This window comes from Gouania willdenowi, chromosome 11 (assembly GCF_900634775.1).
Source record: "Gouania willdenowi chromosome 11, fGouWil2.1, whole genome shotgun sequence".
Lineage (NCBI taxonomy): Eukaryota > Metazoa > Chordata > Actinopteri > Blenniiformes > Gobiesocidae > Gouania > Gouania willdenowi.
This window is the reverse complement of record NC_041054.1, coordinates 2,356,145-2,379,278: the sequence shown is the minus strand read 5'-3', so window position 1 is coordinate 2,379,278 and position 23,134 is coordinate 2,356,145. Positions and strand designations below refer to the sequence as shown.

At 38.5% G+C, this 23,134-nt stretch overlaps 1 protein-coding gene across 1 annotated transcript in view; it reads left to right on the top strand.

Moving 5' to 3' along the window:
* Positions 1-23,134, top strand: part of LOC114471935 (poliovirus receptor homolog) — a 223,871-nt gene that overhangs the window by 181,264 nt on the left and 19,473 nt on the right. Inside the window, exons 4-6 of the mRNA XM_028460936.1 lie at positions 6,677-6,970; positions 12,315-12,432; positions 13,625-13,773. Coding sequence (XP_028316737.1) covers positions 6,677-6,970; positions 12,315-12,432; positions 13,625-13,773 — 561 coding nt within the window. The remainder of the gene's footprint in view (positions 1-6,676; positions 6,971-12,314; positions 12,433-13,624; positions 13,774-23,134) is intronic.

Here is a 23,134-nt window from a genome sequence, read left to right as displayed (position 1 = left end):
AGAGGATACGTGGGAGGAGTTCCAGCAATCCACAGCTGTTACAGCAGCATCTTTTTACATGTTTCCTTCATTGTTTCCCTTTGCCTAATCATCAAATAATGTAATAACACAGAATAAGCTTCTCTTGGTTACTGGTCGTCTGTAGTTTAATCGTATCAGCAGAGCTCCATAATGGTTTTAGTGCATTATTATCATCATAATAATGGTAATCTGAGCTTGGTTTAATCTCTAGTGGGCTGGATTAGAAAAATCCTGTTAGTATTCTTAGCAATTTATGACGTGCAGTCAATAAACTTTGTTTTTCCTCTAATTCAGACAAATATACTGAAATCAGTGACATTTTTTTTTTTCTTTCCGTCCTTCATTCCTTCCCTCGTCTCTTATTGAACCTAATATGTTCAGGTTTCATTTATTCAGACAACTTTTATTTCAAGAACTTTACTTTGATCTCTTGAAATGTTTCAATTGTCAACTGCCAGTCTTCTTCAGAGGTGTCTGCTGATCGCTTTGATGTGTCTTTGACTTCCGCATTACAATTCCATAAAATCATTTTTGAATAATATGTTGAGGTTTAATATATTCAGACAACGTTTTTCAGGAAATTCACTTTGATCTCCTGACATGTTTCGACTGTCAACTGCCAGTCTTCTTCAGAGGCTTCTGCTGGTCACTTTGATGTTTTCTTGACTTCTGCATAATAATTCCAGCAAGTGTTTTTTGTCTTCTGTTTGAATAATATATTAAGGTTTCATTGCTTCAAACAACGTTTTTTTAGGAAGTTTACTTTGATCTCCTGAGATGTTTCAGTTGTCAACTGCCAGTCTTCCTCTGAGGCTTATGCTGATTGCTTTGATGTGTCTTTGACTTCCACATAACAATTCCAGAAAAGTATTTTTTAATGCTATGTTGAGGTTTAATTTAGTCAGACAATGTTTTCCAGGAAATTTACTTTGATCTCCTGACATGTTTCGACTGTCAACTACCAGTCTTCTTCAGTGGCGTCTGCTGATGGCTTTGACATGTCCTTGACTTCTGCATAGAAATTCCAGCAAGTTCTTTTTTATTAATTTCATTTTATTCAGACAACTTTTTCTCTGAATAAATGAAACCTTAACATATTATTCAAAAATAAGACAAATAGAATTTGCTAGAATTAATTATTAAACCATTTTCTTGTCCAGGAAGTCCCTTGAGATTGGAACTCTGGCCATGATGCTGAGCTGGTTGAACAGGAAACCAAACACAGCAGCAGGTGCACATTTAGGATTTAAAGAGTGTTGAATGGATATAAAGAACAAACAGTGTGTGTGTGTGTGTTTGTCGTGAACGCTGAGTCGGTGATAAAGTGTAGGGCGTGAAACACTGTCCCCATCGTCCAACCCGCTGAGAAATATCATCAGTACCAGTTTTCTTTAGTACGACAAGCTTCAAGTGACCCGTCTGTGTGTTCTATAGTCCCAGAGGAGCCATGAGTTTATTTAACAGGTCAGCACTTTTTCAACCTTTTTTTCCACCTGACAAAGGTTTGTTCAGAAAGTGAACAAACAACTGTGATCACAGCGAGGCCTCAAACGTGAGTCTGAGCAATAACACCAGGGAACAACAAAGGCTTTGTTGAGTCATTGTGTGTGTTTTACTCTCGTTTTCATCATTTTCTTTTTTGTTTCATGTATTTTTGAATTCATTTTGTGTTTCCAATATTTAATCAGTGTGTGCTGGATGGAAATTAATGCTGAACGATGATCGCGAGCAGGTTTTTCTGTGGCTTTGATGTTAGTGAGTCCTAAAGCCACGCCTACTGACCAATCAGATCTCTTAGAAAACGACCTGCCCATTGATAGAAGATCCTGGTTGGTGCAAATCTGACAGCTGCGTTTAGGAAAGAAGATTATTAATTATAAATGCAATCCTTTCATTTACCAATGACATCATTGAGGAAAGATATAGATTTATATCTGATGGACTGATCTACAGTCAGCTGATGAAGCCTGTGTGTGGATCTGTGTGCGCGGACGTCTAAGGTCATGAATTGATTTATTTATTCATTCATTCATACACTGGGGCTGACATTATCAGCAGGAACAATGTGTTCTCATCCCAGTGTGTGTGATAGAGGTCTAACACGTGTGTGCTGTAATAAAGTTTCACTGCAGAGCGCTGTCTGTTTATCATCCAATGGATTAATATCATAATCTTTTACGTCTTTGGTCTGAATTATGGATTTTAGTTATTCATCATTTTAAACTTTAAGTTATGAAGTGGATCAGATATGAGCGAGTATAAAAGCTCCGCCTCCTGCTGTGCGCTGCACTAATTCACTGTTGCTCTTCACTGTCATCATGAATATATATTCATTATATTTGTTTAAGATCATAAACTGTTCCTCTATTCATTGTTTTTGTTGTTTTGTGTCTTTTTTGATGTTTTGTGTGGTTTTAAAGTCAATTTGTGTATTTTTCAGAGACATTTTGCATCATTTCATGAGGTTTTGTTTTTTATTTAGTGTGTTTTTTATTGTCTTTGGTCTGTTTTTTTTTTGTGATTTAATGTTTTTTGTTTTTTTCTGTATTTTTTATTTTTTTAAAGACATTTCATCTAATTGTGTGGTTTTTTTTTTTTTTGTCCCTTTCTGTTTTTTTTTCTTTTACTGGTTCTGTGGTGTTTTTTTTATTTATTTTTTTAAATATTGTGTTTTTGTTGTTTGTTGTTTAGTGTCTTTTTTGTGCACTTAATGAAATGAGGCTGATGGCCACCAGTTGTTAATGTTATTTAAAGAATAAAAATACAATATTAATCTTTAATAACCAAGAAAAAAAATCTTGTTTCCAGTGGAGATCCTTGGCTAAAATATGCAAAACACGAGCAATATCACAATTACACAAAAACCTTTACATGTGGAGCTCAAACCAACGTGTTTAACGTGATCAAAGCTCCTCCTGTGTTTTTCACTGTTAAACCACATGTGTCGTCCAGAGCGAGAGTGAGCTGAGATGTAAGCTATTTATTCACACTTTCTGGATATTTGTGCCTTTGATGTTTCTTCAGAGAGTGGAATGAAAGCTGATTGTTAGCTGGTGGAAGACTCCACATCTGCCTGTTTTTCAGGGGGAAATTTCCAAAAGACGTGAAAGGTGTAGTTTTGCTTTGTGTAGCCCAGTCTTTGAAAACGTGTTTTGTGTGTGTGTGTGTGTGTGTGTGTGTGTGTGTGTGTGTGTGTGTGTGTGTGTGTGTGTGTGTGTGTGTGTGTGTGTGTGTGTGTGTGTGTGTGTGTGTGTGTGTGTGTGTGTGTGTGTGTGTGTGTGTGTGTGTGTGTGTGTGGAATCATTTCTTATTCTGAAGAATTTTGGAAACAAACATCTCCCTGTTTTAATCACCACACCCTGTTTGAGCTGCTTTAACCTCCAACATTCCTTTAAAAATGATCCCTTTAAATATCCTCCCAAACAAAACCACAGCCTCTAACCTTTTATTTTGTATTATTGTTTTTTTTTTTACAACATATTTCAAATTAAAATGACGGCTTCACCAAGTTGTAAATACCTTTGTATTGTTTCAGTATAATTAAGATGAATGGGGCTGCTTTTATTATTATTTCATATTATTATTACATCATAAGTGAAGACATTTGAGCGTTTCAGTCTTTGTAACAAACCAAACTATTTCTGGCCAAGCTTTAATTTTTAAGATCAAAAACAGGAAATACAACTTTCTCATTGGAGAAAATCAGAAACAGGAAGAGGAGAGGAACACGTTTTAATGAGAAAATACACACACACACACAGGTTTTGTTGTCATTTAGTGTGTTTTTGTATAATTTTGCGTCTTGTTTTGTCATTTTTTGGTATATTTGTTTTTGCTTTGTGTGTTGTTAAAGTCAATTTGTGTATTTTATTTTTCATTTTATGTGTTTTTGTTCTCTTTGCTCTGTTTTTGGAGTAATTTAGTGCTATGTTTTCTGTATTTTTGAAGTTATTTTATGTGTTTTTGTTGTTTTGTGTTTTTAAAGTCACACACACACACACACACACACACACACACACACACACACACACACACACACACACACACACACACACACACACACACACACACACACACACACACACACAAATTGCATGCACATTCCGATAATTTCATTCTTCCATGGTAAGTATGAAGTAGAAACACTTCTATGCATCTGTCTATAGGACTCCACATCCCACAATGCACTGCACTAAACTTTTCTGACAGTGTCAACAAACCGAGCGTTTTCAGTAGAGATCAAAACAAACTTTAAAGCAACATTTCAGCTATAAAATAGTCTTTATCTATGAGGCCGAGACTTTATCTTTATCTGTTTAGCAGCTTTATTTAGAACTGAGGCAGAAATGTTGTGCCTGGGAATAGAACCCACGGCCTCTGGCTGTGAGGCACAAAGGCAGAGCAATGATCACAGCTGTTGGTTAGAAAAACAATGTGAGCAAAACTTAAACAAAGGATTTTCTCAACGTTCATGTTTTCTATATCAGTGTTTGTCAGCAGGAGATTAGTGAACACACACACACACACACACAGTAACACAAACACACACACATACAGATCACATTAAACACAAACAGTAACACACACACTAACACACACACACACACACACACACACACACACACACATGAATATTCATGAAGTGAGACAGATGTTTTTTGCAACAACGACTGGAGATATTCATTAGCAGACGTGAATCCCTAAATCTGACCCAATCCAGTGGTTGTCATTGATTGTTGGCTGATGTGTTGAGCAGTGAGGGGAGAATGTGTGACTTGGCTGGGTTTCCTTTCACTGAATCAGTCCCTGATTGGAGCCACGTTTGATTCGTGCCACCAGACAATGACGCTAAATGTGCTGCAGCCCTTGTTCTCGTGTTTGCATAGGACGGATTCTTCATCTTCATGTTTCCATTCGTACGGAAGCCTGACAATGGTGACAGCTCCGTTTGGTAGAGTGGAACGCATCTTAGGGAACACGTTCATATCAAAGACTGTAACTCCATTCATATTTGTTCTATCTGAGAAATTCCACCATTTTCTGAACGCTAAATAGTTGCTTTTTACAGCCAACATTGTGTTATTACAGTACTTTTACTCACACGTGATGTAATCAAAGCTTTGTTTTAACAAAATCATCACACACGAGGAAAAGAGAAAGAAGAAAGATATTAAAAGAGAGCAAATATCAGTGGATTTAATTGAAAAGATTAATTTATTGAAGTATATTTTAATGATTATTTACTAGGAGATGTTAGATCACATTAGGGCAACAAAAATAGTCAATATGAAAGATCAAAATACACAGTCAAAAGTATGCAATATGACAATTCATATGTACAAAATGACACAAAAACACACAATGGCAAAGAAATTCATAATACGACAAGAAAAATATACAAAATCTGTTCATAATAAACAAAAAGACAATAAAAAAACATTAGAAATGTGAAAAATAACAAAGGGACTAAAAAAAATACAAAATGACAACAAAAGTAAACAATACGAGAAGAAAAACACACAAAATGACTCCAAAATACACAAAATGACAACAAATACACATTATGACAACAAAACTGTCATTATGGAATGGTATGAATTTGAAATGCAGACGTTGGTTCAGTGTGTAGTGGTTTTATTTTAAAGCTGCCGTTAGTGACTCAGTTCTGGAGATTTTGCAGATGAATTTGTTCCTGCTAACAGACACTTGTGGCAGAATGTGGGGCCAAATGTTCACGCCTAACGTCGCGGGTCGCTGCCGGTCCAGAACGATCTGCCGTCCGCTCGCTTTCAGCTCGTCAGCTGTCATGTCTCTGCTGCTGGCAGACGCTTCCAAAGCATTTAGGAGTCAAATTGGCAACCGCCCAGACTCGATAACGTGTTTAGTCACTGCTGTCAAGGTGAGGAGGGAGACACGAGGCGTCTGCATCTGCTGCTTCATAACACACACACACACACACACACACACACACACACACACACACACACACACACACACACACACACACACACACACACACACGTTAATACAGATGTTCTCCTCTTTACAGCCCCCAAAAATACACAATATGACAAGAAAAATTCACAAAATGACAAAAAAATACACAAAATGACTTCAAAAACACAGAAAATGACAGAAAAATACACAAAATGACAAAAAAAAACACAAAACATGACAAAAAAATACACAAAATGAAAAAACAACAAAATAACGGAAAAACCAACAATACGATAACAAAATGCACAAAATTAGCACAAAATTATTCAAAACAACAGAAATGATAACAAAAATACACAACATGACCCTAAAAATGTCCAAAAAATACAAAAATTAAGAAAAATACACTAATAGACAACAAAAGCAAATGAATGATGACAAAACTACACAAAATCACCAAAAAAACACACAAATTCCAACCAAAAGTCACAAAATCATACCAGAAAACTACATTAATTGATTCTAAAAACACAGAAATGATGAAAAAAATACAGTAAAGACTCTAAATTCATATATTTGTGTCCTTGTCTCAGCTTTATATAATAATATTGACATTGTCATATTAAAGTGTGTGAAACTATAAAGGCTCTTTTCTCTTTGTTCCTCAGAGGTTCTTCCTGTTCCTCATGTTCTTCTTCTCCTGTTTCTTTCTCTGCAGCTAAACCCAAGAACTCGGCCCAGGTGGTGACGGTCCGATCCGGCACCAGGTCGGTGGTGGTGGCCCGATGTGAGGCGGCCGACGGTAAACCCGCCGCCTCCATTAAGTGGTTGTCGTCCGTGGGAGGGAACCACTCCACCAGCACCACCAGCGGACCGGACGGCACGGTGACGGTGCGCAGCGAGTACCGCCTGGTTCCCACGCCAACCGACAATGGACGAGAGGTGACGTGTATGGTGGACCAGAGGACCCAGGAGAGGCAGTGGGTCAAGTCTGTCAGGCTCTCTGTAGAGTGTAAGGATCACACACACACACACACACACACACACACACACACACACACACACACGGCAGCTTCAGTCTGAGTCGCACCTGGGTATTGGTCGCTTTCAATGTAATTCACTATTTAAAAATGTAACGTATAAGTCGTTCTGGCCAATAAGTCACATGCTCGGGTGCTTCTGTCAGTTTGTGTCATTTTGGAGTCATTTTGTTGTCATTTGGTGTGTGTTTTAATGTCATTTTTGTGTGTTTTGTTGTCATTTTGCACAATTTCCTGAGGTTTTGTGTAAATTTCTGTGGTTTTGGAGTCATTTTGTGTGTAATAGTTATTGTTTTGTGTGTTTTTGCTGACTGTTTGTGTCATTTTCTGTGGTTTTGGAGTCATTTTATGTGTAATACTCATCTTGTGCTTTTGCAGTCACTTTGTGTTTTTATGTATATTGTCTGTGATTTAGTTTTTAATTTTGTGTGTCTTGTTGTCATTTTGCATGTTTTTGCTGACATTTTGTGCAATTTTATGTAGTTTTTTGTCGTTTGGTGTAAAATGTTTAAATTTTCAGTTTTTATGTCATTTAATGTGTTTTTATTCCTTTTGTGTGTTAAGTCATTTTGTGTATTTTTATGTCATTTTGAGTATAATTGTCTTAATTTTTTTGTGTTTTTGTTGTAATTTTGTGTGAATTTTGTCAACGTTTGTTTCATTTTGTGTTTTTGTTTCATTTTGTGTATTTATTTTGTGGGGCTGCATGTGTTGCACTGCCGTTTGAAGTTGTTTCCTTGTTTTTAAATGGGAAAGAAAAGCGATGTAGGAAATACAGTAGATAAGATTATGCATTGTTATCATTGTACAAAAACACCTTGAGACATAAGTATATTTAAAAAAGAAAATAGAATTGCAGTGGAAAGAAACGTAAAGAAGTATTCAAAGAGATGCCATTAGCCCAGTGTGAGTGGGATTGGCTTTTATTTTGACTCTGCGTGCATGTCCCGCAGCTACTTCCTGTCTTTTCATACGACCACATTTACAATTAACCTTTACACGAAGGGCTCAGTCGATGTGCGTTAATCTGTCGTTTACAAGCCATTAGCATCATTAAGCGCCTCCAACGCTCACCTTTTGTTTCTCCTCGCTGAGTGATCTCCCACACTGACACACTCTGTAGTCACAGTACGGCAGACTGAAAGTGGCTCACATCATTAAACCTCAGCACAACACGCCGCACGCCACTTTTAGAGGTGAGCAACACAAAACCAATGAATGTAGAGAGAGTTTTTAGACATTTATGTGGAGCAGAAACACATTCTGAACAAGAGCCAGTGACACGGAACAGGAAGTGACACTGGTGAGATATGGGAACATAATGATTAAAGTTGTCGATACCGATACTAGTATCGGGAGGAGTCCCAATACAGCACTACCAATACAGGCTGGATCGGTGTCAACAAGTATTAACTATCAACAGCATCAAACTTTTCTTCAAACTGCTTTCAATACCCAGTACGGAAGAAGATTAAGATTAGATTAAGATTAAAGATTAATTCGGGCTTTCGCCTTTAATTGACCATGTAATGTTAGTACATTATTGGAATTTGTCTTCTGCACTTAACCCATCCCTGAGGAGCAGTGGGCAGCCATTTTGCGGCGCCTGGGGAGCAGTTCGGGGTTAAGGGACTTGCTCAACATCCCACAGTGATGGCCCCGGTGAGGCTTGAACCGGCAACCCTCCGATTACAAGCCCAGCGTCCTTAACCACTAGGCCACCACTCCCGCCAAACACCAACGAAGAAGAATCTACCAAACACCAACGAAGAAGAATCCGCCAAACACCAACGAAGAAGAATCCGCCAAACACCAACGAAGAAGAATCCGCCAAACACCAACGAAGAAGAATCTACCAAACACCAACGAAGAAGAATCTACCAAACGCCAATGAAGAAGAATCTACCAAACGCCAATGAAGAAGAATCCACCAAACACCAACGAAGAAGAATCCGCCAAACACCAACGAAGAAGAATTCGCCAAACACCAACGAAGAAGAATCTACCAAACACCAACGAAGAAGAATCCGCCAAACACCAACGAAGAAGAATCCGCCAAACACCAACGAAGAAGAATCCGCCAAACACCAACGAAGAAGAATCCGCCAAACACCAACGAAGAAGAATCCACCAAACACCAACGAAGAAGAATCCACCAAACACCAACGAAGAAGAATCCGCCAAACACCAACAAAGAAGAATCCACCAAACACCAACGAAGAAGAATCCACCAAACACCAACGAAGAAGAATCCGCCAAACACCAACAAAGAAGAATCCACCATTTTTATGTGCAGCTCTTAAGAATTGGAAGAAAAACAGGTCCTATCTTTTTTTTTTTTTAAACTGCAATATCGGCACGTATCGGTATTGGCCGATACTATGTGACCATTTTAATACTGGGATTAGAAAACTCCAAAAACAACGGAATGACCGAAAAATACACAAAAGTACAACAGACACTGTTTCAAAAACACACAAATGACAACAAAAATAGACAAAATGACAACAAAAATACATGTAATTACAGAAAACTACACAAAAAGACAAAAAAAACACACAATAACTCCAAAAAAATACACAAAATCATTCCAAACACACAAAAATGGGAACACAAATGGACAAAGTGACTCTAAAAATACACCAAATGACACTAAAAGCACATGAAAGACAGGAAAATGCACTAATAGATCACAAAAACGCACAAATGACAGCAAACAAGAACAAAAGAACAACAAAAACACTCAAGATAACTCCCAAAACTTACAGAAATACACAAAAAAATTCCAAAACACCACAAACGACAACAAAAATACAGAAATTGACACAAAAAGCATATGAAATGACAGCAAAATGCATTTGACGACAAAAACACAAAGTTGACACTGAACACGAACAAAATGACACAAAATAATGCCTAAAACATACAGATGACATAAAAAAAATACACAAAATTACACTGAAAGCACATAATATGACAGAAACACACGTAAATTGACATTCTGAACACGTCAACTCTGATTTTTTGCACATGGGCTCAGCGTGGGATGGTTTGACTGGAAAAAACTCATTTATTGTCCTTTCCTGAAATGTTGGACACACACACACACACACACACACACACACCAAGCTGCCAGTCAGGCTGCAGAGGAACACAGATTGGCCTGTTTTTCTGACTACATCATGACACCTGTTGGTACGCACAGTCACAGACCTGCTGCCAATCTGTCACTTCTCTGACTCTTCACAACAAACACACATCGACACGTCCACGTCTTCTCCTTTATCTGTGGCATCATTACATGTGTTCCTAATGCTCTCCTGTATGTAGTGCACACGGATTCATGCTTTATAATTGTTTGATTTAAAGTCAAACTGCAGATAGCTGAATGCTAACACACACTAGTGACAACAAATACACAAATCTCTAAAAACATACAAAACGACAACAAATATGTACAAAATGATTCCAAAAATGCACAAATGGCAGCAAAAATGCACAAAGTGACTCTAAAAGCACACAAAATGACAGAAAAATACACAAAAGACACTAAAAGGACATGAAAATAACAGGGAAATGCACTCATACACAACAAAAACACTCAAAATAACTCCACAAACAACAAAAATGCACAAAATGATTCAAAAAATACACAAATAACAAAATAGACTAAAAGCATATTTATTGAAAGGAAAATGCACTAATAGACGACAAAAACGCACAAATGACTGCAAACAAGTTCAAAAGGACAGAAAAAAACATAAAATAACTCCAAAAACATACAAAACAACAACAGAAATTACACTAAAAGCACATGAAATGACAGAAGAATACACATAAGGAAAACAAAAACACACAAAATAACTCCAAAAACATACAAAACAACATAAAAAATGCACAAACTGATTCCAGAAACACACAAATGAAATAAAAGCACTAGTAGACCACAAAAACACACAAAATAACTCCAAAAACATACAAAACAACAACATATATACACAAATGTTTTCTAAAAGCACATGAAATGACAGAAAAATACACTAATAGACCACAAAAACACACAAAATAACTCCAAAAACATACAAAACAACATAAAAAATGCACAAACTGATTCCAGAAACACACAAATGAAATAAAAGCACTAGTAGACCACAAAAACACACAAAATAACTCCAAAAACATACAAAACAACATAAAAAAATGCACAAACTGATTCCAAAAACATACACTGCAGCAAAAATGCACAAAGTGACTCTGAAAGCACATGAAATGACAGAAAAATACAGAGCTGAACGCTAACACACACACACACGCGCACAGGGCGACCCCCTGCTGTGTGTGTGCTGGTTCACTGGTGGTGTGAGGGATCATGTTTGCTGACTGCTGTGTGACTCAGATCAGCTTTTATAGGTCAGCGCTCTCTAGGAGGAACACACACACTTCACACCCTAACTCCCCTCCCTGAATCGCTCCCCCCCCCCAGCTTTTCATCCTCTGCCTTTAGAATTCAAACAAAAAAAATGAAGCTGCGTCTTTGCTTCTTTGTTCACACGCTTTGGTTTGACTTCAGTAGCTGCAGAAAGGCACTGATCTCCTGCTGGATCCCAATAGGCTGATTTTAAAGCTTTGTGTACTCACGTACTTATAGATAAAATATATCTTATCACAACAGGGGCCACAAAATGTGATTGATCAGAAAATACAGGAAAGAACATACGGGGTTGTGTGTTTTTCTGTCATTTTGTGTGTTTTTGTCATACTTTGTGTATTTTTCTGTCATTCTGTGTGTTTGTGCAGTCATTTTTGTATCTGTTGTCTTTTTGAGTATTTATCTGTTTTTTTGTGTTTGAATATTTTGTGTTTTTGTGTATTTTTATTTCATTTTCTGTGTTTGTGGAGTCATTTTTGTACCTGTTTGTTGCCTTTTTGGTTATTTTTCTACCATTTTGTGTGTTTTTGGAGTCATTTTGTGCCTTTTAGTTTGTCCTTGTGGGTATATATCTGTTATTTTGTGGGTTTATTGAGTATTTTTCTGTCATTTTGTGTGTTTGTGGAGTCATCTTTGCATCATTTTGGGTGAACTGATGACCGGCACCTTCTTCAGCCAATAGAGAGACTTGTGTGGTTAAATAAAAAGTCAACCAGCATTAATTACAACAAACTGATTCAAAGCAACCTCACATCCTCACATCCAGGACATCGTACAGCGACTTATATTCTACTGCGACTTATACGTTCAGTTTTAATATTAACGTCATATCCTAAACATCCTAATGATCATAGAATAATAAATGTAATATCTGTTGTATTTTTCAGACCCCCCCTCTGTGTCCATTGAAGGCTATGATAATAACTGGTACGTGGGCCGTCCTGACGCCGCCCTGCTCTGCCTGGCTGACGCCAACCCGGCACCGACCACCGTCACCTGGAGCGCGTAAGTCCCCCGGCCGCGTGCGTGCGTGTGCGTGCAACGTAATGTAGCCAATTAAGAAGCACCTGACTGAGAAACACGTAATGTTCAAAGCAACTCAGAACTCAGATTTTCTCCCCGAATTTACCAAGTAGGAGCTCCGACTAAAGGTTCCAAGTCACTTTTTCCAAGTAGGAAGTCGGAAAATCCCAAATTCTGAGTTGCTTGAAATGACAAATCGGCACTGTGGATAATTTGGAAAAAATAAGCATGAAATATGGTGAAAGGAGGTAAAAAGTGCTGAAAATGTCTTGAAAGTGGGAAAATTGTGCACTGAATGTGGATAGAGAAGTGGCAGAAAATGGGTGTAATTTAGCAAAAATGCATTAAAAGGAGCAAGAAAAAGTGATGAAAATAGGCTAAAACATGGCAAGTTTGGTGAAATATCAGAAAAAGGGTAAAAATGAACAAAGCTGATGGTGAAACGGGATTTAAAAACCACACAAATTGGTCAATAGTTGCAAATTAGAGTGGCCAAATGTTCTTTTGTTTTTTTAAATCGCTTATTTTGTTTTAAAATACTTATTTTAGGAGTCGTTGCTTTCACTACAGAAGAGAAGCACCTAAACAAGCCACACTACAGAACTCACTCATACGTGCTGTCCCAGAGGAGAAACAGACTAAAGTGGCACATATTGTGCATCTGTTTGTTAATAAAAAGGCATTTTTCTCCTCAAATTAACCCAGAATTAAGCAGATTTTGAAAACAAAAATATTAAGATATGAGTTTTGGTGCATATAGCCCTGGCCTACGTTATCATAAGAACGAGGAACTGAACGACAGCGTGTGACAGATGGCTCGCCATCGTTTTTCATGATGAATATTAAGTAGTCAGACATCATGGCTGTGAATTTTCTCACTCTTTGAATAAACCGTCGTCTTCTCCTCTTGATTCTCATCTGTCAGCCAATCTTCTCTCCTTTCTTGTCTCATTCCAAGGCCTTTATATCACATTGATTTGCCTTTTTGATTTTCCTCTCCTACCTTTTTCCCCCTCCAACACATCTCTCCCCGCTGCTTTCTTTCATCTTCTTCCATTCCTGTCCCTGCCTTTGTGCTCCTGCTCTTGTTATCTCCAATTTTCTCATCGCTGTCATCTCTTCTGCTTTCAAATCTCTCTTTAATGTCTAAACTTTTGCCTGGTTGCGTCTTCAGGGCGTCTGGGCCTTTGCCTGGATCGGTGGCGGTGGACGGGAACCGTCTGGAGGTGAGCAAGGTGGACGACGCCGTCAACACCACCTTCATCTGTGAGGTGACCAATAAACACGGAGCAAATCGACACCAGATCACCACCTTCGTCATCGGTGAGTCTTTGGAAAACGCACGCGGGTCGGCTGGAGTGTGATTAATGCATAATGTCCTGGGGCACACACACACGCACACACGCACACACACACACACACACACACACGCACACACACACACACACACACACACGTGCACTGTAATGCTACATGAGTCATGCACACATGTACGTTTGAGGTCTGTTGTGTGTTTGACGTGTGCACATACACAAACACACACACACGACCCATTCCTGTCACAACAGGCAGATGCATTAGCACACATGTACACACAACACACACATGCACGTGCACACACACACACACACACACACACATGTGCACACACGCTGGGATCAGGGCTGATCTGAGAGCTGCAGGGATGCACATTGGATTTTTCTACTCCACTCTGGCGCGGCGGAGGCGTTTTTTGATTGACCCCGCCCCCTCATGGTTTGACCCCGCCCCTCTGGCCAAGGCCAATCTGCAAGACGAGGGCCGATTGTTTGTAAGCGTGGATCAAAACCGCGCTCTGAGCTCGGCTCCTCGACGCTCCCTGGAAACTGAAGCTTTGCTTGAAGGAAATTCGATGTGAATTTGCTGGTGCGTGGGGGCGGGGCCTAGTTGGAGACTTTCCAAATATTTCCGCAGTGAAGCAGTTGGTGTGAGCCGGTTTGCACAGATTTCCTTTTTCTTTTTCCGTCTTGCTTGTGTTTGATTATTGATGATTATTGATCTCTGCTTCATTGTCTATTTACAAACTGTCTGAATATTCCCTCCTATCTCCTTTCCTATCCACTTTTCTTTAACCCTCAGAAGTGTTTAAGTAGCAGCCATGATATGGAGCATTTCAATTCTCTAAAAGCTGTGGAAAGGAGGCTCAATGCTTCCTTTATTACCTCCTTTAGCCTAGGAAACACTGATACATCCTTTACCAAAGGAAACCACATAATGCTGACCCACAATTCCTTGTGGCAACATCATTTAAAGGGGCCCACTCATCTGAGTGTTCAGGGAAACTCACTCTGTCGTTCAAGAAAAAGAGATCAGTGCCTTTTTTTTGTTTTATTCAACATATTTCATTCACCTAGGAATGCTTTGTGCGGTTGTACGTGTGTATACCTACATTATGTAGGCCTATATTTTGCATAAATGTAACAATTTCATAAAATCCTACTTATTTTGGATTAATGTTGATTTCTGAGTGGAAGGTGAGTGTGTGTCTCAATGTGACGTTCTTTTAGTTTCACTTTTGTTCCTGGGAGCCTCTATACCTTTGATTTACATTAAAACCTTGTGATATCTGAGATTATATCAGTGGTTAGAGACACAGAGGAAAGGGTTATAAATGAGCTTTTAGTACATTTTTGGAAATTTGTAGTTTTTTTCACCACGGCAGACGTTACTAACCTTCACCACTCAGATTATTACGTCACCTAGTGGAAATACGTCTGATTGTCAAAACAATCTGATGGTCTTTCCCTAACTCCTTTAGGAAGTCTCCTAACTCCTTTCATTAACTCTGTGACATCATCCAAGGTGTTAAGGAAAAGTGGATAGGAAAGGAGATAGGAGGGAATCTCAATATTTTTCCTCAGAATGGCGAAAAATACGATATAAATCTTGATCGTTTAATTAATGTCTTACCAGAAAAACTCTTCTGGGTTAAATTTGTTGATGAAAAATGTCACAGACACATGTTTTTAACAAAGAGCTGCACAATATGTGTCCTTTTTGGCTTTTTGTCCTATCAGGGACAGCACGTGTGAGTGAGTTATGTAGTGTGGCTTGTTTCGGGGAAGGTCTGGGTTAGGAGCTACTCCTAAAGAGTGTTTTTGATGCAAAATAAGCTATAAAAAATTGATATATTGATATAAATGTGATATTGTACATTTCTAAAGCTCCAGAATAGAAAACTCAATACATCTTAAATCTCTTGGTATATCTACCAGCCCTAGAAGGGGTTATTCGTACGCAGCCAGAGTGAAACACACACACACACCGATTCACTGCAACACTCTGGCGTGCTAAAGCGCATCACTTCTCGTCAGCAGGCAGCCTTTGATACCGGTTTGAGTTGTTTTTAGCGCACCGCTTCCTCCTCTGGTCAAACAAACACTTTTATTTTTATTCAACATTTTTCTTGAACAGTCGCCACACGGAACGTCACAAAATAACACAAACACGGACTCTCGCCAAAAGGCGGCGAAAGATAGAAAATGTGTGGGGATTTGAATTGTTTCCTTAGAGAACAAAGAGGCTTTGCAGCAAACGCTGTGTGTGCGTGTGCGTGTGTGTGTGGTGGGAGTGTGTGTGTGTGTTGGGGGTGTGTGTGTGTGTGTGGCCCTGCTGTTGGAGGAGCTCCACGTATAGCTAACGACGTAGCGACACATGTAAAGGTTCACACACACACACCAGATCAAGCCAGGCTTTGCAGTTTGTGTTAAATGTGTGTGACGTGACGTAACAAAGCCACTGAATGTGTGACTTCTGTTGAAATAACGCTGACTCAGCGTCGTACAGCCTCGTCTACCACCGTTTTTTCACCTTTTTGTGTTTGAAAATCATCACGTTTTCTACTCAATAATTCTAGCAAGTTTATTTTTTTTTGTCTTTTTATTGAATAATATGTTAAGGTTTCATTTATTCAGACAACTGTTTTTCAGTAAATTTACTTTGATCTCCTGCCAGTCTTCTTCAGAGGTGTCTGCTGATTGCTTTGATGTTTGCTGAGTGTTTGAGCGTCCGTCTTCCTGTAGCCAATTCTCATGGGATGAGATTTCACTAGATTTTCTTCATTTATTTTGTCTTTTTGTTTGTTTTTGTCATTTTTTTAGGGTTTTTTGTTGGTATGTTTTGAGATATATTTTTGTATTTTTGCTTTACTTTTTTGTGTTTTTCTGTCATTTTGTATTTAATGGGGAGTCATTTAGTGTACTTTTGATGTTGTTGGAGTCCTTTTGTAGATTTAAATTTTTTTGTGTATTTTTCTATCATTATGTATTTTTTGTTGTGTGTGTTGAGTCATTTTGTGTTTTTGTTGTCAATTTGTGAGTTTTTAATGTCGTTTTTGTGTCGTGTGTTTTTACGATTTTTGTTTTGCTTTTGCATATTTTTGTTTTGCCATTTTCTCTGCTTTCTGAGTCATTCTGTGTCAAATAAAAGCTGCTGAGCTAGCTATTGTGACACACACACACACACACACAAACCACGGTCTGAGCCCATCCGTGCACGAGCAGACGATGCCAGCCATGCGTGGTGTGGCGAGCTCGGCTGCTGCGGCTCCAGCTGGAAGTGCCCGACACATGGCAGGAGGAACGTGATTGAGCTGGACAATGGGCGGAGCCTGAGACATGGCAGAAAGGCGACTGTGAGGGAAACGGTCCAATCAAAACACAACCTTTAATTTTAATCACACACAGACACACACACACACACACACACTCAGCCTGGCTCTTATTCTTTAATATCTAGGATCAGGGTTGGAGTCATTTATAATTGCAATTGTGTAATTACAATTATGACGTAATTATAATTGCAATCTGTTGCTGTTGCAATCATAATTGAATTATAATTAAGTTCAGATGATTTACTTTGTAATTGTAATTGGCAATGAAATTATACAAAAATTGTCAATTAAAATTTAACTCAAACCTGTTGAACCGTGTTACGGTTCTGACTTACACATACATAGTTTTTATTATTATTAAAATATGTTTTAGATCAACTTTTCCCACTACCTTTCACTTCTCCTTAAAGGTGCAGTATGTAGAATTTTCAACATTTAAATATGTCTTAAATACCTAAAGTAAAAATTGTGTTGTTGAGTGTTAAGAAACATGTCCTTAGCTGTCATGCCATATGTGATTTTTTTTATTTTTTTAGACTACATGGTTATATATACATTAATAAATATTGCCGGCCTGGCCAACCTGTAGTACCTGTTTTCCACCAGTTGGGTGAGTATAAGCCTATTTACAGCTGAGCCGTCCCTGAACTAGGACATCTCTGGTAACAAACATCCATCAGATACATAAATGGTGCGCTACCCGTGAGGTTTACAGCTGACAAACAACTGCTTAAACATCTTCAGTAATATGCCACCTAGTGGTGGCAGAAAATGCTTGCAAATCTCACGTATGGCACCTTTAAGAAAATATTACCATTTAGGAAAAATAAATAAATGGAGGGCAATACTGACAGAAAAAGGCTCAGACGCCTACATCAAAAATATTAATACTAATATTTTCATTGATTAGGAAGCCTAACAATGTAACCAAGAGATTATGATTATTCTTAGTGTGTTTTACAGCTGATTTAAACTTTATAATTATTTTTCTACAGTGATATACGTACATCTCTTTAGAAGTGGCCAAAGATGAAAAAGTTCTGTTTCCTCCACATTTTATAAAAAGTCAGCTCCAAACGAGAAAGTTGGATTTTTCTCACGTTGTGACGTCACAACCTGGAAACCCCTCCTCCTGGCAATCCTGGCTCCTCCTACCCTTTTAAGAATGTGAGCTCCGCCTTCTCAAACTACCTCACAGCCAAAACAAACACAGCGAAGGCAGGTTGAGTTAATATCTTTAAATTCAGTACATAGATAAAAAGAGGAGTGCTCACAATCAGTTCCACTTTTTGTAGCCGTTACACCACCTTGTATTGTCTTCATAGGATGATCTGACATGTTTGTGACCCAATGCGACACAGCGGTTGGACAAATGAATGGACTATCGTCTTAAATGGACTATTTAAATGATTTGCTGCTGCTGTGAGAAACACACACGCTGTAGCAGCGCCTAGTAGCGTGTGTGTTTACGCCGACTCATGCATATGCATGAAGGCCCAAAATTTGGGAAAACAACCCTCAAACATTATGTTGTTGGGGTTCTTAGAACAAGTGGTGAGAAATAGCAGAACACTGGACCTTTAAGACATGGGTCAAAACTGACCTGTTATCATAAGAGCTTCTTTCCTCCTGGGAATCACTATATTATCCTCTACGTCTAAGGTGGAGTTAATGAAAACATTGCCCCTGAATCTACGTCACCTTTGGCTGCTCCATCAGCCGTCACTTGAAGATATTTTAATTTGAAAGGACAGGAAAAATGAAGTGTGCCGATTGCTGCCCTGATACCTGCAGCGACTGCAAATGTAACTTTTTCATTTCATTTGGACGTAATTACTGATCTGTTATCGGTTTTTGTTATTCTAACAACTCGAGTGCGTCCAATTCTTGGCAGAGGCTGAGGCGGTGATTTCATCCAGATGAGTTTCATTTCCACACTGAAAGTGATTTTTCCAGTGAACTCAATTTCCCTGGAATGAGAGAACAGTGTGTAGGGGGCATCGATGGATGAAATGTGTGTGAGAATATGAAACAAAGATGAGGAGGTCTGATTGAATCTTTCAGGAACTGGAGAGCGCTGATGTCGACCCTTTAAGGCACATTTGCATCGAGTCATGGAGATTATTTTACACAGAACTATGAACACTGACGAAGTCCAGGACGTGCATTTATCATCAGCCCAAAAGCAGGGGCGGAAAATCCCTTTTTCATTATCAATGGGGACGTTAAACAGTAAAGATTTAAAGAACAATTCCCGGAAGGAGACTTAAAAATAAATGCTATATTTTTCAGAAATTATTAATGTTATACTAAAGCTATAGAATAAAAAAGCTTTACACAAATTATAAAGTGCAAATGAATATGCCAAAAAACAACACTATGAACTACATATTCAGTTTTAAAGCATCTGACTTCAAAATGTATGTAAACATTTTTCAAAAGACTAGAAATTAACAGAATTTTAATTAAAAAATGTTTAAACAGCATCTGTTCAAATAAACTTCTGGGTGAAATTACTTTTTTTTTATTAAATCAATTAATCTAGAATAGAACACCAAACTCAAAGTAATAATTATTAGTAATAATTTTTATGAATATTTTTTTGATTTTCACATTGTGTGTGTGATTGTTGAACAAGTGTGTGTTAAATATTTCAGTTGCTAGAATTGTCAATGTGTTTTTAAACAGCAAGACTTATATTGTAAAGTTGTACTATTATTACACTATTATTGTTTTGTATTTGTGTTTATATTGGGATTTGTTTGGGGGGAAACGTTTTTGAACGGGGGGGGGGCACACTCTTTACACTACATTTAACATAAACAAAAAGGTTTCTACATTTTTATCAGAGCAAAACATGTAAAAAATATCTACTCTTAAATTGATTTAACCAAACAACAATGAAATATAAAAGTTCCCCCCCCCAGTCATCATTTGTCTACAGTCCCATTTTGTAAAATAAATCGTGAGAGAATCGTATCGTGAACCCAGTATCGAATCGTATCGGGAGTTGAGTGAATCGTTACATCCCTACTGTGAATACGTCATTAACGTGTTTCGTGCGTCTGTAGTCGTGCATTCTGAACTGGAGCTCAGTACAGTTCCACCAACACTAGCCAAACAAGATCTCTAGACGTTATCATTTTTATAGTCATCTGTTGGTTTTTCATTCACTTCAAGAACAAAGTCCTAATATTTTAGTCCATATCTCACCTTTGGTTTCATCTGCCGTCCACAACGAACTCCCTCTTTGTCTGCGGATTATTGCCACCACGGTGTGCGTGGCCGCGACGTAGCTAACGAGGAGCGTCGTGCACATTAGCGACCTGAGGCACAGTTTGGGCTGATCCTGCTCAGCTGCATCTCTTTTTGTGTGTGAATCTGGAGGAAGATCTCTAATCGATTTCTGCTGCTCCGTGTGTGAAATGTCAACTCAATTTAGATATTGCTCTTCTGTCTGGGTGACTGATCTGACACAACATGATGTTCTGAAGCACTTTCATTTCATCCGAATTAAACACACGCTTCTTTTTATTTTACGGGTTGTGTCAACCTGACATAACCTATTCATATTCTAAAGCCATGGTAACCCTTTTACTTCCTCCTGTTAATGTGTGGGAATGAATAGATAGCAGGTAAACACAGTGGATGTTAAAAGCACCAGAAATAGACAAACATGAGCCTTTGAACCGTGAAGGAAAACGTTGCGATGTCACAGCATCTAAAGCTGATGGAAACCAAAAGCAGAGTACACACATAAGTATAATCAGGCTGGTTAAACTCCAGATTATCTTCTTCTTATAACATAATCCTATCAGATGTGGTCTGATGTTTTTCACAGTGAATTTTTCCTGATAATCGTCTCTGAAACATGTCGTAAATATTAAACTTCTCCTTGTGTGTGTGTGTGTGTGTGTGCGTGTGTATTTTGTGATGTGGAATGGAAGGTAGCCCATCAAGAAGCACCTGATTAACAACGTAATGTTCAAGGCGTTCAAGGCAACTCGGAACTCAGAATTTACTTAGTTCAAAGTTCTGATTTCTGTATTTATTCAGTTGCAGCATGTGGAAATATCTCAAACATGGCTGACTTCTATAATATTCCATTTTCTTTCCTGTGTAGGAGCTACGACTTCAGGTTCAAAGTCACTTTTTTCCAAGTAGGAAGTCGTACAATCCCAAGTTCTGAGTTGCTTGGAATGACAAATCATGAATTTGAATAAATTGGCAAAAATACTGCTGGTGGGAAAGGGTTATAAGTGCCGAAAATGTCTTGAAAGTGGGAAAATTATGCCGAAAAGGCATAAAAATTTGATGAAGTGGCAGAAATGGGAGTAATGTAGCAAAAATGCATTAAAAGGAGCAAAAATATGGCATAAAAAGAGATGAAAGTAGAATAAAATATGGCAAGTTTGGTGTAGTTGGAGAAAAGTGGTAAAAATGAGCCAAACTGGTGGTGAAATGGGATTTAAAAACCACAGAAATTGGTTAATAGTTGCAAATTAGAAACATTTTTTAAAAAGAGTTTAAAGTGTCACTATTGGCTTCAAAAGGGCTGAAAAAATAGGAACAATTGGTTTAAACTGGCAAATAATGGGCATGACAAATTGTGAATGTGGTTAAATTGGCAAAAATAAGCATGGAATTTGGTGAGAAGAGGTTAAAAGTGACAATAATGGCTCAATATATGCGACATTAGGTGGGAAAAGTGGTGGAAAGGGTTCTGAAAATATCTTGAAAGTAGAAAAATGCATTAACAGGAGCAAAAATATGGCTAGAAAAAGTGATGAAAATAGGTTAAAATATGATGTCGTTGCAGAAAAAGGGTAAAAATGAGCAAAAAATGGGCTCAAATTGTTCAATAAATATTCTTAGTTTCTTGAAGGCATCTGGCGACCCCCTCCCTGTGTTTTCCGACCCTTAAATTTGAGAACCACTCTGTTCACCCTCATTGTTCATCTGTGAACTCAATGTTATCGCAGAGTTCAGCCATCTGTGTATGTGCCGTATGTGAGGTTAGAATTCCTATAAAATGTTTTGTTGCATACGTTACAGTGTATCAGACATCATTTGAATAAATTTCTTAACTTTCTATCTGAACCTTTTAAAAACGCGTGAGAGTAATGGCGTTGTAAACGCTTGCGAGAGCACCGGGGAGCGCGCGTGCTAACCTGAACGGAAGAAAACGAGGAGAAATTACGAGAGAACTGGCCGATTATGACGCTTAAGTGAGCAATTATGCACTTCGTCCCTTACACTCATCAAATGACATGTATTATGGAGACTAATTATGCTCCGATGGAAGGCAGAGGCTGCTTTAGCTCAGCGCCGTGTGTTTATCCCATTGTGTGGGAGAAGAAGGCCAACGTGTTTGACTTTAGAGCAATTACAATGCAATGTTTATTCTACTGGGTGGGGTGGGGTGGGGTGGGGGCCAGTATTGTGTTTATCTGCAAGAGTTTAGTATCTGGTAATTGGAGAAAACAGACGTGAGCAGTTAAACGTTGGAACAAAAGGTGATGACACCCTTTCTTTCATTGTTACACAAACGTCACGGGTCAAACATCAGATGCAAGAGATTAACGTCGGCTTTAGTGGAGTGCACGTTGTGGTGGGGAGGTACCTGCGTACAAATGTGTGACGATGCATCTCAGCATCACAACAGTCCCCATTGAAGTCCTACGGGTCACATTATTCCACCGAAAGCTCTGAAAACCAGTCAAGTCGTCCCATTCTGTGTGATTGGAGCAAGAATGACACCACATTAGAATTAAGCCTATAATTAGCTGAAATTACACTATCTTGCATGGAGCGTAATGGCTGTGAATTTGGGGAAAGTGTTTGTGTGGTAAAGGAACAAATTAGCTGAAATGAACAGAGAGGATTACGCCTTTGAACTGAAAATGAACCTAAATGAGTATCTGGGGGGAGGGGAACAACCCGGGGAGTTGGTGTTACTTTCTCGTACGTCCCTTCAGTAAGAAGAAAACTGATGAACCAAAACTCCGTCTTCAAGAACATCCAGGTGGCTTA